The sequence below is a fragment of the Chaetura pelagica genome, unplaced genomic scaffold, assembly GCF_000747805.2.
Source record: "Chaetura pelagica isolate M959 unplaced genomic scaffold, ChaPel_1.0 scaffold183, whole genome shotgun sequence".
NCBI classification, from domain to species: domain Eukaryota; kingdom Metazoa; phylum Chordata; class Aves; order Apodiformes; family Apodidae; genus Chaetura; species Chaetura pelagica.
Window position 1 is genome coordinate 768,390 of NW_009952706.1, and position 16,656 is coordinate 785,045.

Sequence of the window (16,656 nt, forward strand, 5' to 3'; positions counted from 1 at the left end):
AAAGGAGAACTGAAATCCAAGTCCAGTATTCATGCACATCCATGCTCATGGCATGGCAATGGTTAGGTAGATGCAGTTATGGATTACAGCTGCAGTGTCATCTAGACATGCTTGCTTGAGGTTCTGCCAATGCCTTCCAACTTGTACTTAGATAAAATGCCAAGTTCTTGCTTTCTTTTGTTTTACTCATGTTTCCTGTGATAATTTTTAATAACTTTTGAAAATAGTAATCCATATCTTTGAAGGACCTGTCTTTGACTTCACACTGATTCAAAGAAAGTCCCTCTGGAAAGTTTCAAGCCCTTCTTGAAACATGGAGAACCTGGATTTTGTCGCATATAGAATAATTTTTTTTAAAATGCAAGTCTTTTGACTGTTGAAGTCTATGGAAACATCCGACAGCTATGTCACAAAACAGGTACTTTGTAAAGATCTGAGGTACACGTTGCAAGAATTGATTTTTGTGGTTTTTGATAAATGCCAAGCTATCAGTGTGTTCGGCAGTACCCTTCTCAGAGGAAAACCAGTTCGGTAGGAAGAGATCTTCATGGTGGAAAGTTGCCCCCATATCCTCTCAGAAGATGAAAGACACATATTTTTCTAGTCTGTTAAAATCCCGTAGTGCAGTGTAGAGGTGGCTGAGGGTGATCATCCCCCAGGCCTGGTTTTATGTTCTCTAGCTCACTTTGCTCTTGAGAATCCTAGGAGTGCCAGTGCCGCTCTTCACTGCGGAGCTGCTGCCATGCCATGTTCATTCCTGATTTAAATCCAGTTACTGAGGTGAAAGTCTAAGCGGCCATGGTGGTATTGCTCGTCAGGGAGGCTGCACGTTAGCTCCATGAGTGTGCCCTGCTAAAGACTAGTGATTGGCAAGACTTCCTCAGCTTCCCTGGGGCCAGGGAAGTCAGACCAATGGAGCCATCTCCAGGGGCACAGCTGGGTCCCCCCTGGTAGGGGGAGGCAGAAGCTGAGAGTTGGCTCTCCCATTGTGTCCCATTGGTAGGACAACTGTGTCTCTCTGGATGGATTTTGTGCAGGAGCAGTAGCTGTCCCATCTCCCGTGGTCAAGTTTGGTAATACAGAAATGAACTTTGAGAAATGCAAGTTAACTCAAATTTCATACAAATGTATGCAGAGGAATATTGGAACCATCTTTTAGTGAAAAGTCTGTAAGGTCAGATTCTGAATTTAAAAATCTGAATGTTGTGTTAGTTAGGCTGAACTAAATCAGCCCCATGAAACTAGAGGCACAAGTTCTCAGACATGTTTTGCTCCACAGAGCACAAGTTCTGTTGTTGCTTTTGCCAGCCACACTAAGGAAACAGAAGTTACACTTCAAAAAATCTTGCAGTTTTGTAAACTCAGGAGTTATAGAAGGGATGAATAATAAGTGGGTGTTGTAGTAGGACTGTTTGTTGTTAGATTTTATTTTAAACAATAGTTTGGGACAGAATTTTCTCTGCATTTCTACTACCATTTCTTATGTTTGACATGGTTGTTACTGCGCAGGTGAAGCACTTTGCACACACTCATGTTTCAAGCACACAATGAAAATCTAAAGTATGCAAGAAATACTTGGACATTTTCAGTCATGGCTGTGAAATGCAGAGAATTTGTGGAACCTGCAACAGCAACATTAAGTATATTGCATGAAGGACCCTTGGACTGGCTCAGGTGGAGTCCCTCTGTGCACCATTGCTTTGCGTGCACAGCACATGCACATGGTTTTAGATCTACCTGTAGTTGAAAGAGAATAAAGCATTGGGCCAGTGTCTTTCATGAGGAAGGACCCGTTTGATTTTCTCTTAAGTCCTTAACAGGGCATTTTGGTGTCTTTCATTTTGGAAGGAATAATCTTTAGAAATCCAATTAGTATATTGCTGTTCAGCGCACTGAGCAAAAAAACAACTGTATTGCATTAATTAGTGCTCATCTGCTGCTATAAGTGGTAATCCATAGTAAGCAGATGAAGCGTGGGAGCTTTTATGTTTGAAACTTCTAACATAAACCTGGTTTGCTCGTAAAAGTTGTAATGTGTAAAGTCTGAACTTGGATACAACTTTGTTGTTTTATTGTGGTACCTAAATATTAATGCTGATTTTTGCCAATGCACCAAGGAGAAAGCTTTAATTAAAAAATGCAATTGAAAACTGTCACCCCCCTCAAATATTGGTGACAGCCCCCCCAGTGTTTCCAGAAACCAACCAAAGGGACTCATCTGAACATACTCTAGTTTGTGTTTCCTTTGTCATGCCTATGTAGTCCCATAGGCTGGGGTGGGATGGAAGAGTGAAGATTGGAAGGGACCTTAAGGATCACCAATTTCCAGCCTCCCTGCTATGAGCAGGGACACCTCACACAGACCAGGGTGCACAAAGTCTCATCCCCTCCAGGGAGGGGGCAGCCACAACCTCCATAGGCAACCTATTCCACTGCCTAATTAGTGGTATTAGTGGTCACGTTGGTAATTTTTCTTGTACTTTTCTGTCTGCACTGTTTGTCTATGAGTAATTGTAGTCTGTGTTTTGTCAGGGGAATTGGGAAGGTTGAGCTGGGAAAAATTTTGCAAAAATTTCTTTGCAAGTCATGCTTAGGTTTGCGTTCATCCTTTATCTTCCCATATTTCCTGGACAAAAGCAAAATGCTGCTGCTTATTTCTTACCTCCATTTTTTAGTGGTTGCTTGTTCCAGGAATGCTAAAAAATAGAGTATGTTTTAGAATTGTTAAAGCTAACCAGGTATTCCATTGTGTGAGGCTGCACGGTACAGAAGTTGGGCAATCCAGCAGTGACAATACTTGTCAAATACAGCTGCCATATTTGCAAAGCTTGTTATATTTAAAGTGCACTCATAGCTGGTGCTTAGGTTTGTTAGTCTTTCCTGCCAAGTAATCCCAGCTGAGCCTTAGATTCATTTGAGCTCCCCATGGCCTCTGTTTTGGTTACAGAAACAGACAGAGATCTTGGTCCCGGGATATATATGTGCAGGGATATTTCTCTACTTGTTCTGGTAGAGTTTAATTTAAAAGTAGCTGAATAAAATCTGATTCTCAATTATATTTGTCTTGATTGTTACTTTTTAAAAAAGGGATATAAAGTTGCATTCTTTGTATCCCTGAGCTGCACTAGATCTTCAGGAGGAAATATTTTACAGGATTGATGAGAATAAAGTTTAGGGAGGGCAGTTTTCAGCTTTCTTATTTTTGTGGACTGCCTCCTGCCCCCCATCTGCTTCTCTTCCACCCCTCCTGGGTTGTTTTAACTCTGAGACACAAGTACTGGTTTAAGTTGCTGTAAGTCATCTTGCTTTGAAAACCTTCTCTGGAGACCAGGTTGGCACTAACATTTACCTCAAAAACTTTTGAAATCCAGAATTAAACTGTACTTCTGAACATTAGGCTCGTGTTTTGGTGATAAATCATCTGCCTGCTTGGAGCATATGATTGAACTCTTAACACTGAAGGTTACAATTTGAACAGGATAACTAATAATCTTTATAATTCATGCTCGTAATGCATACAGACTAATTCATAACATGATTTTCTAATTTAACACAGTTTGGAGGCAATCCTTGCACTGTTTAACTGCCGGAAAGCTGCTTTGTGCAAGACACCAACCTGTTTGTTTTTAGGAACACTTAATTTGTTTCCCCCATTCCTGTTTTGATATTAGACTGGTGCAGTTTTATGGGACTAAATATTTTTCATATAAAATGTGTTGTTCCTAAGAGGGGATTAATAACATACTATTACTTTTCAGCTGTGAATAGCAGAGTGCCCAGTGGTTCCACCAGCTCCTCACTCCCTACTGAATCCCCTACTCCTGAGCCTTGCTCCCAGGCCTCCAGCAACGTGCCCCCACAGTCCGTGCTCCCTATGTATCCTTCAGTTGACATTGATGCACATGTGAGTAATTGCAGTTGGTTTGGACTAGATTTGCTTTCAGAAAAGTTCTGAAAGGGAAAAAAATTAATCTAGTACTGTCTTAAAGATGTTTAAGTTCTCTTAAATTGTGTTTAATTTTTTAATATCTGCTTCTTTTTTTTCCCAACTGTGAAGACTGAAAGTAATCACGACACTGCTCTGACCCTTGCATGTGCAGGAGGTCATGAAGAACTTGTATCTGTACTGATAGCACGTGGTGCCAATATTGAACACAGAGACAAGAAGGGTAAGCTAAAACAGTAAAACAGTTTCACCATTAACTACAACATGAAACAGTGAATTTCAAATTGGATTTTGGGATTCTGTGCCTCAGTAAATTACCAAAGCCTGCAAAAATGTGGAATTGCATTCTTGCACTTCATATAAAAACATCTGCTATAAAGAGGCAGTGACATTGCATGCCCTTCTGACTGTATTTTTGAAAGGAAGTGCATTTGAGCAGTATCTTAAGTAGTTGTCAGCTTGTGTGTCATATTGTCCCAAATAAGAGTTCAGTAAACTCTGATCTTCTAAAGCTGAGAGAACAAAGCCACCATGTCTCTGCCTGGGACTCATATTGACCACTGGAAATAAGCAGAATGCGCAGTGCAGATGTATTCACTTACTGGAGCTTTATTAAATAGGAATCAAGTGGAAATCCATAACTTCTCTAAAGAGATGAATTGCTTGGAACTTAATACAAATTGATCAGTGTAAGCACTGTTTAGATTTCTTGTGCAGAGCCTTTAATTACATTAGGATGGAATCTGAGCCTAGATGTGTCAGGGTCAGAATAGGGATGGGAAAGGGTCTGACATGGTGGCCTCCAGGAAACCTCCAGTCTGAACAATAAAAGTTGTTGTGAATTAACCCTTTTGTGCATTTCTGCTCCTTAATGATACTTCTGAGATTCTCAGGGTTGCTTTTAACATGATTCCTTGTTACTAGGTTTTACACCTTTGATTCTCGCTGCAACTGCTGGACATGTTGGTGTAGTGGAAATTCTTCTTGACAAAGGTGGGGACATCGAGGCACAGTCTGAGCGCACAAAGGACACTCCGCTGTCATTGGCGTGCTCCGGTGGACGCCAAGAGGTACAGACACCTCTATCCTAAATGAGTTTGCATAGTTTTTTTGTACAGTGTTCTTCTGGAGATGGTACAATAAATTAGCTACACTCATACAGGTTAAAAACCTTCAAGAAAAAAAAAATTGTCTTTTTCTTCTTTCAAGAGTATAAGGGAATTTATTAATTTCTTGCTTTTTTTCCAAATTTTGTTACTTGATGGTTGTTAAAATTTGTGGTCATTCTTCTGTCAATGTATCCTTGCAAGATTAAGTACTTTTGTGAGGGAGATAGAGATGTTTCATGAGTAACTTCAGTCACTGAACACTTCCTTTATGCATCCCGCCTGTTCTCAGAACAGGGGCTAGGCTTGGGAATTTGTGAGGATTAAAAGTTTGCCAAAATTGTTAAGTTTCCATTTTGACCTTTGAACTGCAGATCTTTACCAGTAAAAGTGCTGCTCAAAAATAAAAGGAGAGATCAATGTGGCCTGTGATAGCATTACTTATTGAACTGCTAAAGTCTTTTCTTTCCCCTTATTTTTTTGGCTTATGCCAGAACCTACTTCTTACATTTCTGACTTAGCAGCTGCTTTCTTTGTCTGGCTTATTTGAAGATCACCTAGCCTATGTTAGTAGCAAAATGAGGCCCCCTGAAGTGCAGCACATCACCAGAGAAGTTTTAATTTTTCCCCCTTTTATTTCTCATAAGCAGCTTCTAACAGAGAAGTCCTCCCTCATGCTTGTTCCATTAGCATCAGTTCTGATTTATACTACGTGTCTTGCTCCAAAGACCATGTAATACAGATGGTCAAACTTGGCTAAAGTGTCATTTGAGTTAAAGTTGCAGGAGTTTCTGAAAAGAGTCACTCGGACAGTGGGAGGCATTATGGGAGTGGGATGAATCCCTTGTTTGCAAGCTCAAGATTCACAGGAAGAGCTTCACTTTAAAGTCGTGCATTTTTTATTAGGTAGGAGAATCTTTTTGGAAGGCAAGTTCTGCAGTGCTCCAACACATGCAGACTGGCTGGTGTATTCATCAGTTGCTAAGTCTGTACAGCACGTCTGTAAAAGGAAAGCAAAAGAGGATAGAGGTCCTTCTGTAGAATGTTATCTGTTGACAATGGAGACTGCTAACACACTGGAAGATTTCACATGTGATAACATCCTTTCACTTCCTGCATAATAGCAAAGGCCACAATATGTCTTTTAATGCAAGTACTGTCTTTGCAGGTGGTTGATTTGCTGTTGGCACGAGGAGCAAATAAAGAACATCGGAATGTGTCTGACTATACACCGTTAAGCCTTGCTGCATCTGGTGGCTATGTTAATATCATCAAGATTCTTCTTAATGCTGGGGCAGAAATTAATTCCAGGTAACTATGCACCAGCTGAACTGCAGCGTAGCACAGACACTCTTGTTGGCTACATACTGAGACATAGGTTGGAAGTTCTAATGCCTTCAAACTCCTTCAAGCCTTTCTACACTGATGTAATCCTGTATGTTTGTTTTCTTAGTGCTTCTAAATTGCCTTTAATTAATTAACACAAACTTCATCTTCCTTATGCATAAATTGTAAGGGATTATTATATTTTGCAAACTTATTCCATCGCTTTCCCTTTTCCACCCTTCTGGGGTCTAGAAATAAAACTATTTCCGATAGAACCAGGTAAAGGAACCAGCCAAAGCACTCAGGGCAGCTCTTTGTGTTTGTTTGAAATCCTCTTTTTCAGTAAGAACAAGTTTACACAGCTGTCTCTTAAGCTTCCTCTTTATTCACTTTAAGAAAACTTACATGTATTCTGTCATTAGATATAATGAAAACCTGCAGGTGTGCTAAAAGCGTGGTTTTTTCTGAATTGATTTTTTCTGAATGAATCAGATGCAGCCTTGATTTTTAGTGTATATAGTTTAAGACTTATATGTGCTTCAGCCATCTAAACATCTAAAAGCTGAAATTTATTTTCCTTTTTCATCAATTGCAATTGTCTGTTGCATGTGGTTACTCTGGTTTTGCCTAATCAATTAAAAAATGCTAGTGTCTTAGGTTCTATATTTGTTTATGTTATATGTTCCTTTCTGGCTTACAACAAAGCATTAGCTACACTTAACATTTCCCAAAGTGTTCCTCCAGTTCTGGGAACTGCAGTTTGTTTCTTTCCCTTTAGGACTGGTAGCAAGCTTGGCATTTCTCCTCTGATGCTGGCTGCCATGAATGGCCACGTCCCTGCTGTGAAACTGTTGCTTGATATGGGTTCTGATATTAATGCCCAGATTGAGACCAACCGGAACACAGCTCTCACCCTGGCCTGCTTCCAAGGCCGAGCAGAGGTGGTCAGCCTGCTTTTGGACAGGAAGGCCAACGTTGAGCACAGGGCAAAGGTGAGTGTGTGAATCGCCTTTCCTTCTGGCTTCTACCAGGTGATTTCTTTAAGTCATCCAGTTTCTTCATCTTCTCCTGTTTCTTGAGCCCCTAGTGACCCAGAGAATTTATTAATTCAAACAACTTACTGAATACTCTGGGAGAAGTTTGGTTTTTTTTAAGAAAAAAGCATCAGTGATGATGAATGTTTTGTATTCGGGAAAAGCTAACTGGTGCTTCTGAGGTCATAGTGAACCTTAGATTGACTCTTGTTCTCTAGTATTGAGAACCTTGTTGGGTTGAAGCTTGATGTGATACTCACTAACAGAACAGATAGTTTGACATGTTTTTACATATGAGTGGTGTCCAGGCAGGAAGACAGTTGTGTTGCTTATGGTGATTCCCACGTAGAACAGATTTCTTGTCTACAACAGAAGTAGTGCAATCAAACTTTGTAAAGCTTTTACGTTGCTTTTACATAGAACCCATGGCTTCAGTACTGTGACTTTCTGTGCCTCTGAAATGCTCCACAGGTCCCATCCTTTGGTGCTCTGGGACAGCTTTGTGTCTCCTGCCATAAAGCAAGCTTAAAGCTTGTATAGACAGCCAGACTGATTTCCCCAGCACAAAGGAATTTTTGGTAACTCCTAAGGCTGCTGAAATAATTGCTGTGTCTGTCTACCCCGCCTGCTTCTGGAATGACTGGCTGGAGAAAAGGGGATATGGATAAAAGCCAGCTCTCAAATGGTCAGTTGGGCATGCTAGCAGCTGGTATAAGTTTATTTAACAGTCTGGCCTGGCAACTAAGTTGGGCCCAGATCAACCTCAGCCCTAAGGGAGGCTAGAGAAAAGCATAAAGTCAGTGTCTGAGCATTTTCATAGAAGCACATGTGTCTTCATTTGGATCTGTTCTAACCTCTGGTTTTTGTAGATCCTGTTGTAAACTTTGTTTTTGCTGTTGAGACAAGTATCTGGCAAAAAAAACATTTTGCCTGCATTTGTATAAATCAAAGCCCAAGAGCATTTGGTTTTTGGGTTTTTTGTTTGTGTTGGTTGTTGGGTTGTTTTGTTTTGTTTTGTTTTTGAGAAAGCAACTGCTTGAAGTTAGGCTAAATATAAGAAGCTAAATAATTTTTTAGAAGTCTGATTTTTCTGTTTAGAAATAATTTATGTCTTATCCAAAGCATATTGTACACATTTCACACTGTGTAACTCATTCTCTTTGCACAGACTGGTCTCACACCTCTGATGGAAGCAGCTTCAGGAGGATATGCAGAGGTTGGAAGGGTCCTTCTTGATAAAGGAGCAGATGTTAATGCTCCACCTGTGCCTTCCTCAAGAGATACAGCTTTAACAATTGCAGCAGATAAGGGTCACTACAAGTTCTGTGAGCTTCTCATTAATCGGTAAATTATTTCTTCACATTACCCGCACACAGGGTGCCCTCTTTACATGACCTTGTGTATCTGAGAGCAAAGGGAATGGGAAGGTTTGGAAATATCTGTTCCCTCCTCTCCAGTGTTATCCTGGAGTATCCTGCTATTCCAGTATCAATTAAGTTAAATAGGCAGCTGGGACCTGAGGTAAGCAAACAGTATCTGGCTTGGCAACTCTGTCTTAATCCAGAAATTCCTACATGAGCTTTTCCCCACTGTCACCTGGAGGACAAAGCCTGAAAGAGCTCTTGAACTCTTCAAGCACAATCCTGTGCGCTCCTAAAATCTCAAGGGGCTGCTTTGTTCTGTGGGTAGTCACCCATGAATGATAATGTAAAGGAGCTGTGGTTGCTAGTTGTAGAGCTGTGGTGTAGTAGGCTACGTTAGATGAATGTTCCTTTCTGTAAGGGAGGCTTAAAAAATCCCTGTCACTACGCTGCAACTTTTAAGGCAGATTTCAGGGACAGAATTTCTCTATCTAGCCACTAGATTATAGCAATTATATTTATGTATCTAACTGTACTCTGATCTTACATCACCTTACTTCCTAACTTCCACTTTGTTTCACTTGTTTATACTTGTACTTTTTTTAGAGGAGCACACATTGATGTCCGTAACAAGAAAGGAAATACACCTCTGTGGTTGGCAGCCAATGGTGGTCACTATGATGTGGTTCAGTTGCTTGTGCAAGCAGGAGCAGATGTGGATGCTGCAGATAATCGGAAAATTACACCTCTTATGTCAGCGTTCCGCAAGGTAGGAGACATTTGTTCTTAATTCCAAATGCTTGCTTTTGGAAGAATGAAAATTTATCACAGTAAAAATACTACTTGATAAAATGCCAGCTTTCAAGAAGCCATAACCTGCATCCTTCACACTGATACAATTATTGAGAGGATAAAATCTTTGTTCCATAAACCATGTCAACTTTATTATTTCCAGCTATAGGCTTTCTAAAATCTTTCCCTGTTTGAGATTTCTCAGGATTACCACTGTCCACTCAAAATTTCTGGGGATTATGCTGCTTGTTTCAGTCCTGCTTTTTGAGATGAACAAAATACCAGTCTGTAATAACCTGTCCTGACTCCTGTGCTTCTGTTTCCTTTCTGGTTTGTTGTTGAGTGGGACACTTTGTTTAGTCAGCCCTTTTGTCACTGCCTTTTAATCTTGGCAGGAAGGACATTGCTTTGCCATGGTTTCATCAGTTAAATTGTGGGATGCAAGGAGCATAGCTATAGCAGAGGAATTTATTCAATGTAGTTTCTTTGCCTTTAACAAAATATCAAATAGGGGTACAGCAATACTGAGCATGCCACTGCTGTCCTTCCAGTGCTTTCAAACAACTTCAGAGGCAACAGCTGGATGCTTTTGGTGTGGTTGCACAGTGTGCCCCAACAGTGAGTGGATCCATCAGCAGAGGAATCCTGTTTGCCAGGATTTGATGGCTCAGTTCCCTGTTCAGATTTACCTTATAATTGAGCAATCTAAGCTGCACAGCATGAGTGGCAAGAGTGTGGGTTGGGGCCACAGGTGGAGTCTTAGGGAGCATCTTCTTGGGTGTCACTAAAAACATGAACAGCTGCCTCTGCCCTTGGGCCTGGTTTGGTCTTTGTATTTTAAAATAAGAAGTTACTTGTGGCAGAGCTTCTTTGCAGAACAGTATGAGTGCTGTCAACCCTCAGCAAACACAAACTGCCTTTCTTCCCCAACAGCAGCTTGCCAGAAATGTTCTTACTTATTCGTGATCTTTTGCATTGGACTAAGCAGTATCAAACTGTTATTTTCGTGACTGATGTTGACAATCAGATACAAGAGATTAGAATTTTCTTTGCTATCCTAGGGGCACGTGAAAGTAGTTCAGTTCCTGGTGAAAGAAGTTAACCAGTTTCCTTCGGACATTGAATGCATGCGGTACATAGCAACAATAACTGACAAGGTGAGTTTCATTTTAGAAAAAGACACTTTCCCTTATTTTCAGTGAAAATACAAATTCTTAAGTATTCAAAATCTGGATGTACCTGTTTACTCATGTACATTTGTTTAGGAGGTTTATCCTTTTTTTCATTTTTCAGTTTGTACAGAACTGGAAAAAAAATAGGCATTTGGAGTCCTGTTCTGTTGAAATAGTTCGTATGTTTATGAATACAGGAAAACTAATGTCATGTTTGTAGTGCAATCCTCATTCATCAGTTTTAGTTTATCACAGAGGTAGTAAGACAAGTTTGCATTCCAGGACCTGTTGAAAAAGTGTCACCAGTGTGTGGAGACAATTGTGAAAGCTAAAGACCAGCAGGCTGCAGAAGCGAATAAGAATGCAACTATATTGCTGAAGGAGCTAGACCTGGAAAAAGTGAGTAGAGAGTTGCTGTGGTGCAGCATAACTGTTGGTATTAATGTATAGGCTGTATTTCCTGATGATGCTTCTTGAGGCAGTGGTCCTTCATGCTGTGACTGTATGTGCTTTACTTTTGCTAATATACAACAAGTGAAGTGTATACTGAGAGTGGCAAATCAGAACTGACTTCTGCTTCAGTCAATCTGTTGTCCTTCTTAAGAAAGCTTGGACTTGGCATGAGGTAACAGCTCCTTGCATTCTTTCAACACGGATAAACGTGTTAATAAGGGATGTCTTTGGTCTCAGGGGTGTGGTACATGCTATGTTCTGTAAGCTGGGAGTCCATAAGCATTGTGTGGACATCTGCTCAGAGGTATGAAGAAGAGCCTATGAGCTGCCCAAGTAGCTGTGTGGAGTTGAGCAGATAGTGGGGAAAAACTTCTCCCTCACTTAGAATACTGTGAAGCATAAAAAGTAATGCAGACACTTCTTAACGACTCTTTAGTGGGGTCTCTTAATACTTTTTAAGAACAAGTTCCTTATTAGTGTATCAAATTTTCCAGGTTACTGACTTGTGAAATACCCATCAGTTGCTGTGCAAAGCTGGAATGTTGATAGTTGACTTGACTGATTCCCTACATTAAAAAAAGTGGTTAAAATTAGTGCTGGTTTTTATGTAAATTACTCTGGAAGATATTTTTTAGTAAAAAATTTGAACATTGTTTCAAAAATATTAAAGAGGTTACTGACTTTTTTTTGAGAAGTGACTGAGATGATGAGAGACTTTGCTGGTTTTCCAGTAAAACTAAGTTCTTACAATACCTCTGTTTTGGTTGGTATTTTGTTGTCATTCCTTAGAAGTTCTGGAACCAGCTGGTCCTGTTATTCCATAAGGTCTGCCCAGTTTCTGTGTAATGATTTAGTATTTGACAGGGTCATTCTAGTTCATCGTCCTCTACTTTCTCCCCCCCACAAATATCTAGGGAAGATCTGAATTATAGTATAGTTAGTCTGTGTGAAATTGTTTAAATATGGATCTTTTTATCCTACATAGTCAAGAGAGGAGAGCAGAAAACAAGCTCTTGCAGCTAAAAGGGAGAAAAGAAAGGAAAAGAGAAAGAAGAAGAAAGAGGAACAAAAAAGAAAACAAGAAGAAGATGAAGAGAACAAGCCTAAAGAAACTCTGGAACTGCAAGAAGATGATGATGAGGAAGAAAATGATGATGAAGGTAAAGAGCAAGTATTTCTATGAGCAATGTATTTGTGGGGGTGTCTTTTTTAAACCGTCTAGGTAAGAGTATCTGTTTGATAGCTGGTTTATCTGGTACTGTGACATTGTTGCATAGCCTCTGCCCTGGTTCATCCTTCCTACAGTCAAGAGTTCCTGGCAAAACTCCTTTGTTCCCCTTTCTCCTCCTTTGTGAAGTCTTTCACTCTGGGAGGACTTAGAGCTGAATGTGGTGTGAACAGTCTGACAGCTCAGGGCACTGATTTCTGTATTTTGTGGATTTTGATTGTATATCCACTGTTTTTCTTTCAGTGGAGCAAGAAGTTCCTATAGAGCCTCCTAGTGCAACTACTACAACTACAATTGGAATTTCTGCAACTTCAGCTACTTTCACAAATGCCTTTGGGAAGAAGAGAGCTAATGTGGTGACTACCCCCAGCACAAACAGAAAAAATAAGAAAAATAAAACAAAAGAGACTCCTCAGAATATGCAAATAATTTTGCCAGATCAACATATATCTCTAGCGCAGCAAAAAGCAGATAAAAATAAAATAAATGGAGAGCCAAGAGGTGGTGGTGCAAGTGGGAATAGTGATTCAGATAACTTGGATAGCACAGATTGCAATAGTGAAAGCAGCAGTGGAGGTAAAAGCCAAGAGTTGAACTTCACAATGGACACCAATTCTTCCGAGCGGCGCTATGCCTCTTTGCTTATCCCCTCTCAGGAAGAAAAAACGGGCACCTCAGCTTCAAAAACACCAATGAGGTGAGACTGCCATATTGCTCCCCTCTTGTTCCACAGAGTTTTACCTATGCCAAAGGAAATTTTCTGTAGCTTAAGCTTTACACCGGCTGGTACCTTCCCCAAAGTCTTCTGAGACTGAATTTGCTTTTTTCGTGTAGCTATTAAATAATACTGTCAAGTCTGTTGAGTGCAGCCTCTTCAAGATGGTAAAGATGAGATGTTTTTTTTGCACTGCTGACTAGTTTGTAATACTACTTCAGCAAACCAGCCAGTTTTCTCTCTGTGGTTCTTAAGCATCCATGTTGCGTTGTCAGCTTTATTAGAATATTTTTTCAAGTGGATATGCTGGGAATTTAAAAAGGAAGTGCCAGCTTTAGTTACAATCTAGTTACAGAAGTGGTTTCATTGCTTTGTAATTGTTTGTGGTTTCATCATCAACTCATTTGAATTGTAATCTTTTTTTTTAAGGAGTGAAGAAGTTGATGACTCTGTGCATTTTGCCTGCCAGGTGGATGGCCAGTTTGATTTAACCTTGTCAAGCCAGAGGTGAGAGTCAGAAGAACTCAGTGACTGTATAGGGGCTGTATGAATGGTTTGAAAGTGCATTCAGTTGCCAGGGAATGAGCTAATAATTCTGATTAGGTCATTAGTCTGAATCAAAAAGCTTAAATCCCATCTGCATCTGTAGTCTTTGCTTATTTTTACATCTAAATAGTATGAGTCTGATCCTCCATATGTTTCTTTTTTCATTTATTTTCCTGCATTAAGAGAGGGGAGATGGCATGGGGGTACAGGACACGTGGCTGACTGAGAACCCAGCTCCCAGCTTCTGTAAGAACACAAGCATTACAGGATCAAAAAGGGCACCAAGCAAGAGGGCAGTTGGCAGATGGATTGAGGCACTTTTCTGGGAGTGGGAAGAGTTGGAATTTTCTGGTTTTTTTCCCCCTAGATTAAAGTTGGGTGCAGAATGAGTGGATTTGTTAGCCCTTGTGGTTGGGGGGAATGTGTGTTTCAGATTACCCTTTAAGAATGTTAGAAATTGGATTTTGTCCTGTTTTTTGACTGCAAATTATTCCTGCCTTGGACTCTTACAAAAACCTTGGAATCCTGTGCAGTTCATTACAGCAGCATTAACAAAATGCATACTTCTCACTCCTTGTTAGAAGAGATGCTTCTGTTAAGTAAAGTACACCTAAGAAACAAGACAGTATATAAATATCAAAATGGGGCTAGCGTATTTTATCAAGTTTTGAAGGTTCTCCTTTGCTTTTGCAGTGGGCAGACTTTTATCTGAAGGTCATTTCTAAATTTCCTTTTCCTGAATAGATATGCCAATGACAAGGCTACTGTAATTGAAACTTAAACTCAGACATGGTAACAACGCTTTTCTGAAAACATACCTAAAAAGCTTTTAAAATCTACTCTGGAATCAAGATTCCATAATGGCCTCAATTTTTCCTTCTGTATGCATGTTCTTGTTCTCTTTGCCTCGATCTTACAGTTTTCTGGGGACATGTAGTTTTCTGTAGAACTTTCAAATGCCTTGGGCAGGTTTATTATCAGAGAGCTAAAACCTAATATGCTGCCTTTTTAAAAGGCATTTTGTCTAAATGTTGCTTTTCAAATCATCAGTACACTTGGCTTACTGGAAGGTGTAGAGATCTCTAAAGTTTGTATGAAGTTTAGCATAAACAGTTGCCCTGCAAGAGGGCATAAAGAACATAAAATCCTGTAAGTGGGGAAAAAAATGGATGCATATACACTTGTATATAACAAAGAGGAGGAGTGATGCTCAGCAGGATAGCTTGAGTATGAGGTCTTCTGTAAATTTTCCAGCTATGTCATAGATTTGCTGGGTCACATCATAGAAGGCTAGTTTTTCAGTGACTTGTAAAGATTGCTGCCTGTGTTTCAGTGCTGCAGATGAACTTGTGAGCTCCCACTGCAGCTTATTTTTTTTTTTCACCTCCACATAGATTGGTTAGCCTGATGTGTTTGCCTCTTCTTTCTCTTTCTCTCCCAGATTTTGTGTTGTTTGTATCACTACACTATTGCTACAGCTGTATTAGCACAGGTAGCAATATTTGGGCATATGCTTCCAAGCTGATGCCTCTGGGACTGAAATACATAAATATGCTCAAATATTTGTGCCTCTGTTACCCATTCATAAAATGAGGAGCAAGGGGTAGGAGCCCTTTCCAGGGAATCTGTAACAATAAGAGCTGAAAGACAAGACATTTTCAAATACTTAGTAAGAAACACATTACCAAAATAATTATAGCTTTAAAATACCTAGCAGTAAGTAGCTTGAAAAGCTATTGAAAAAGGAGAACACAGTATAGACACATAATCAGGATGTGCCTAAATGGCTTTGCACTCCCTGTAAGACTGTTTTCATCTGATGTCCTTAGTGCTTCTGAACAGTTGTTCCAGGTAGAAAATAAGAATGAAAACAGTTAATGCTAACAGTTTTAAGCTGCAGAAATGTATCCTGCAATGCTGTCATTTTATTCTGTAATTTGTAATCTAGACATTTCTGTTCCCAGACTTGATGGTGAAGGTCATTCAAATTCTTTGTCAACTGCTTATAAGCCGGTTTCCCTGCCTCTGACCTCTCCAAATGTAAAGCTGAATCTGACTAGTCCAAAAAGAGGCCAGAAAAGAGAAGAAGGCTGGAAAGAAGTGGTTAGAAGGTAAAGATTTCGATTATATGTCTAAAAAACTGTCTGTGAGCTTTTTGGCTTGTAAATGTTACTCATTTGGCACAAGGGTTTTCTTTGCCTGTGATTCAGTGGAGTAAAGGATGTGAGGATAAGATAAAAGGAAGGGAGAGCAGATGGCAGTAAAAAGCCCCTACAGGACATGATTGATTGCAAATGAACTAAGGGCAGGATGAATGTTAGTAGTGTAGAGGAGAGGTGGATGATCTCTTCAAGGCTAAAATTCATTGTTCTTTGGGTGGTCACCTTGATCGCCATGCAAAATCTTGTCACCTTACAGTGATTACTAGAGATGCTGTTAGATGTAAAGATTTTCTGTAAAGCAAACTTTACCTTTGCAAATGTACAGAGTTTTTATTATATGCCCATTAACACCCCAGTCTCTTTTCTGTGACCTTTATGATATGCCTACTGCTTGTAACTGGAAGTGATCATCTAACTTTCCTTTTTTGTTGTCTTTATTAAAAAGGAATACAGCATGAACATATAAGTGTCAGATGCTTTGGGTGCATTTCTGATACCCTCCTGCTTTTGTGCTCTGCAATGGTAATGACCAAATATGCTCATTTTGGAGAATTTTAGGCTATGTGCAGACAATGGAATAGTATGGACTATATAATGCATTCAGATTAGTGGAAGCCACAGCCTGTTCTTAATAAAAGTTAGAAAGGCAGATGAGCCTGAAAATTTAAGTGTTTGAACCCTTAGAGAGTTAGTTTGGTCTTTACCTTTTGTTCTGTTCACAAATGGAGTTCTCCACTGTGACGTGGGCTTGCTATAAATGTATGGTTGCAGACTGCCCACCAATTGGTGAGTTGTGCAGGCATGAAACTGTTCAA

General features: G+C 39.9%; 1 protein-coding gene across 1 annotated transcript in view; it reads left to right on the plus strand.

The window, feature by feature from the left end:
• The window catches only part of LOC104385735 (ankyrin repeat and KH domain-containing protein 1-like), a 127,202-nt gene that overhangs the window by 92,021 nt on the left and 18,525 nt on the right, over nt 1-16,656 (plus strand). Inside the window, 12 exon segments of the mRNA XM_009994226.1 lie at nt 3,759-3,904; nt 4,058-4,169; nt 4,871-5,016; nt 6,221-6,363; nt 7,157-7,370; nt 8,581-8,756; nt 9,380-9,542; nt 10,627-10,722; nt 11,020-11,136; nt 12,176-12,350; nt 12,662-13,115; nt 15,644-15,790. Coding sequence (XP_009992528.1) covers nt 3,759-3,904; nt 4,058-4,169; nt 4,871-5,016; nt 6,221-6,363; nt 7,157-7,370; nt 8,581-8,756; nt 9,380-9,542; nt 10,627-10,722; nt 11,020-11,136; nt 12,176-12,350; nt 12,662-13,115; nt 15,644-15,790 — 2,089 coding nt within the window.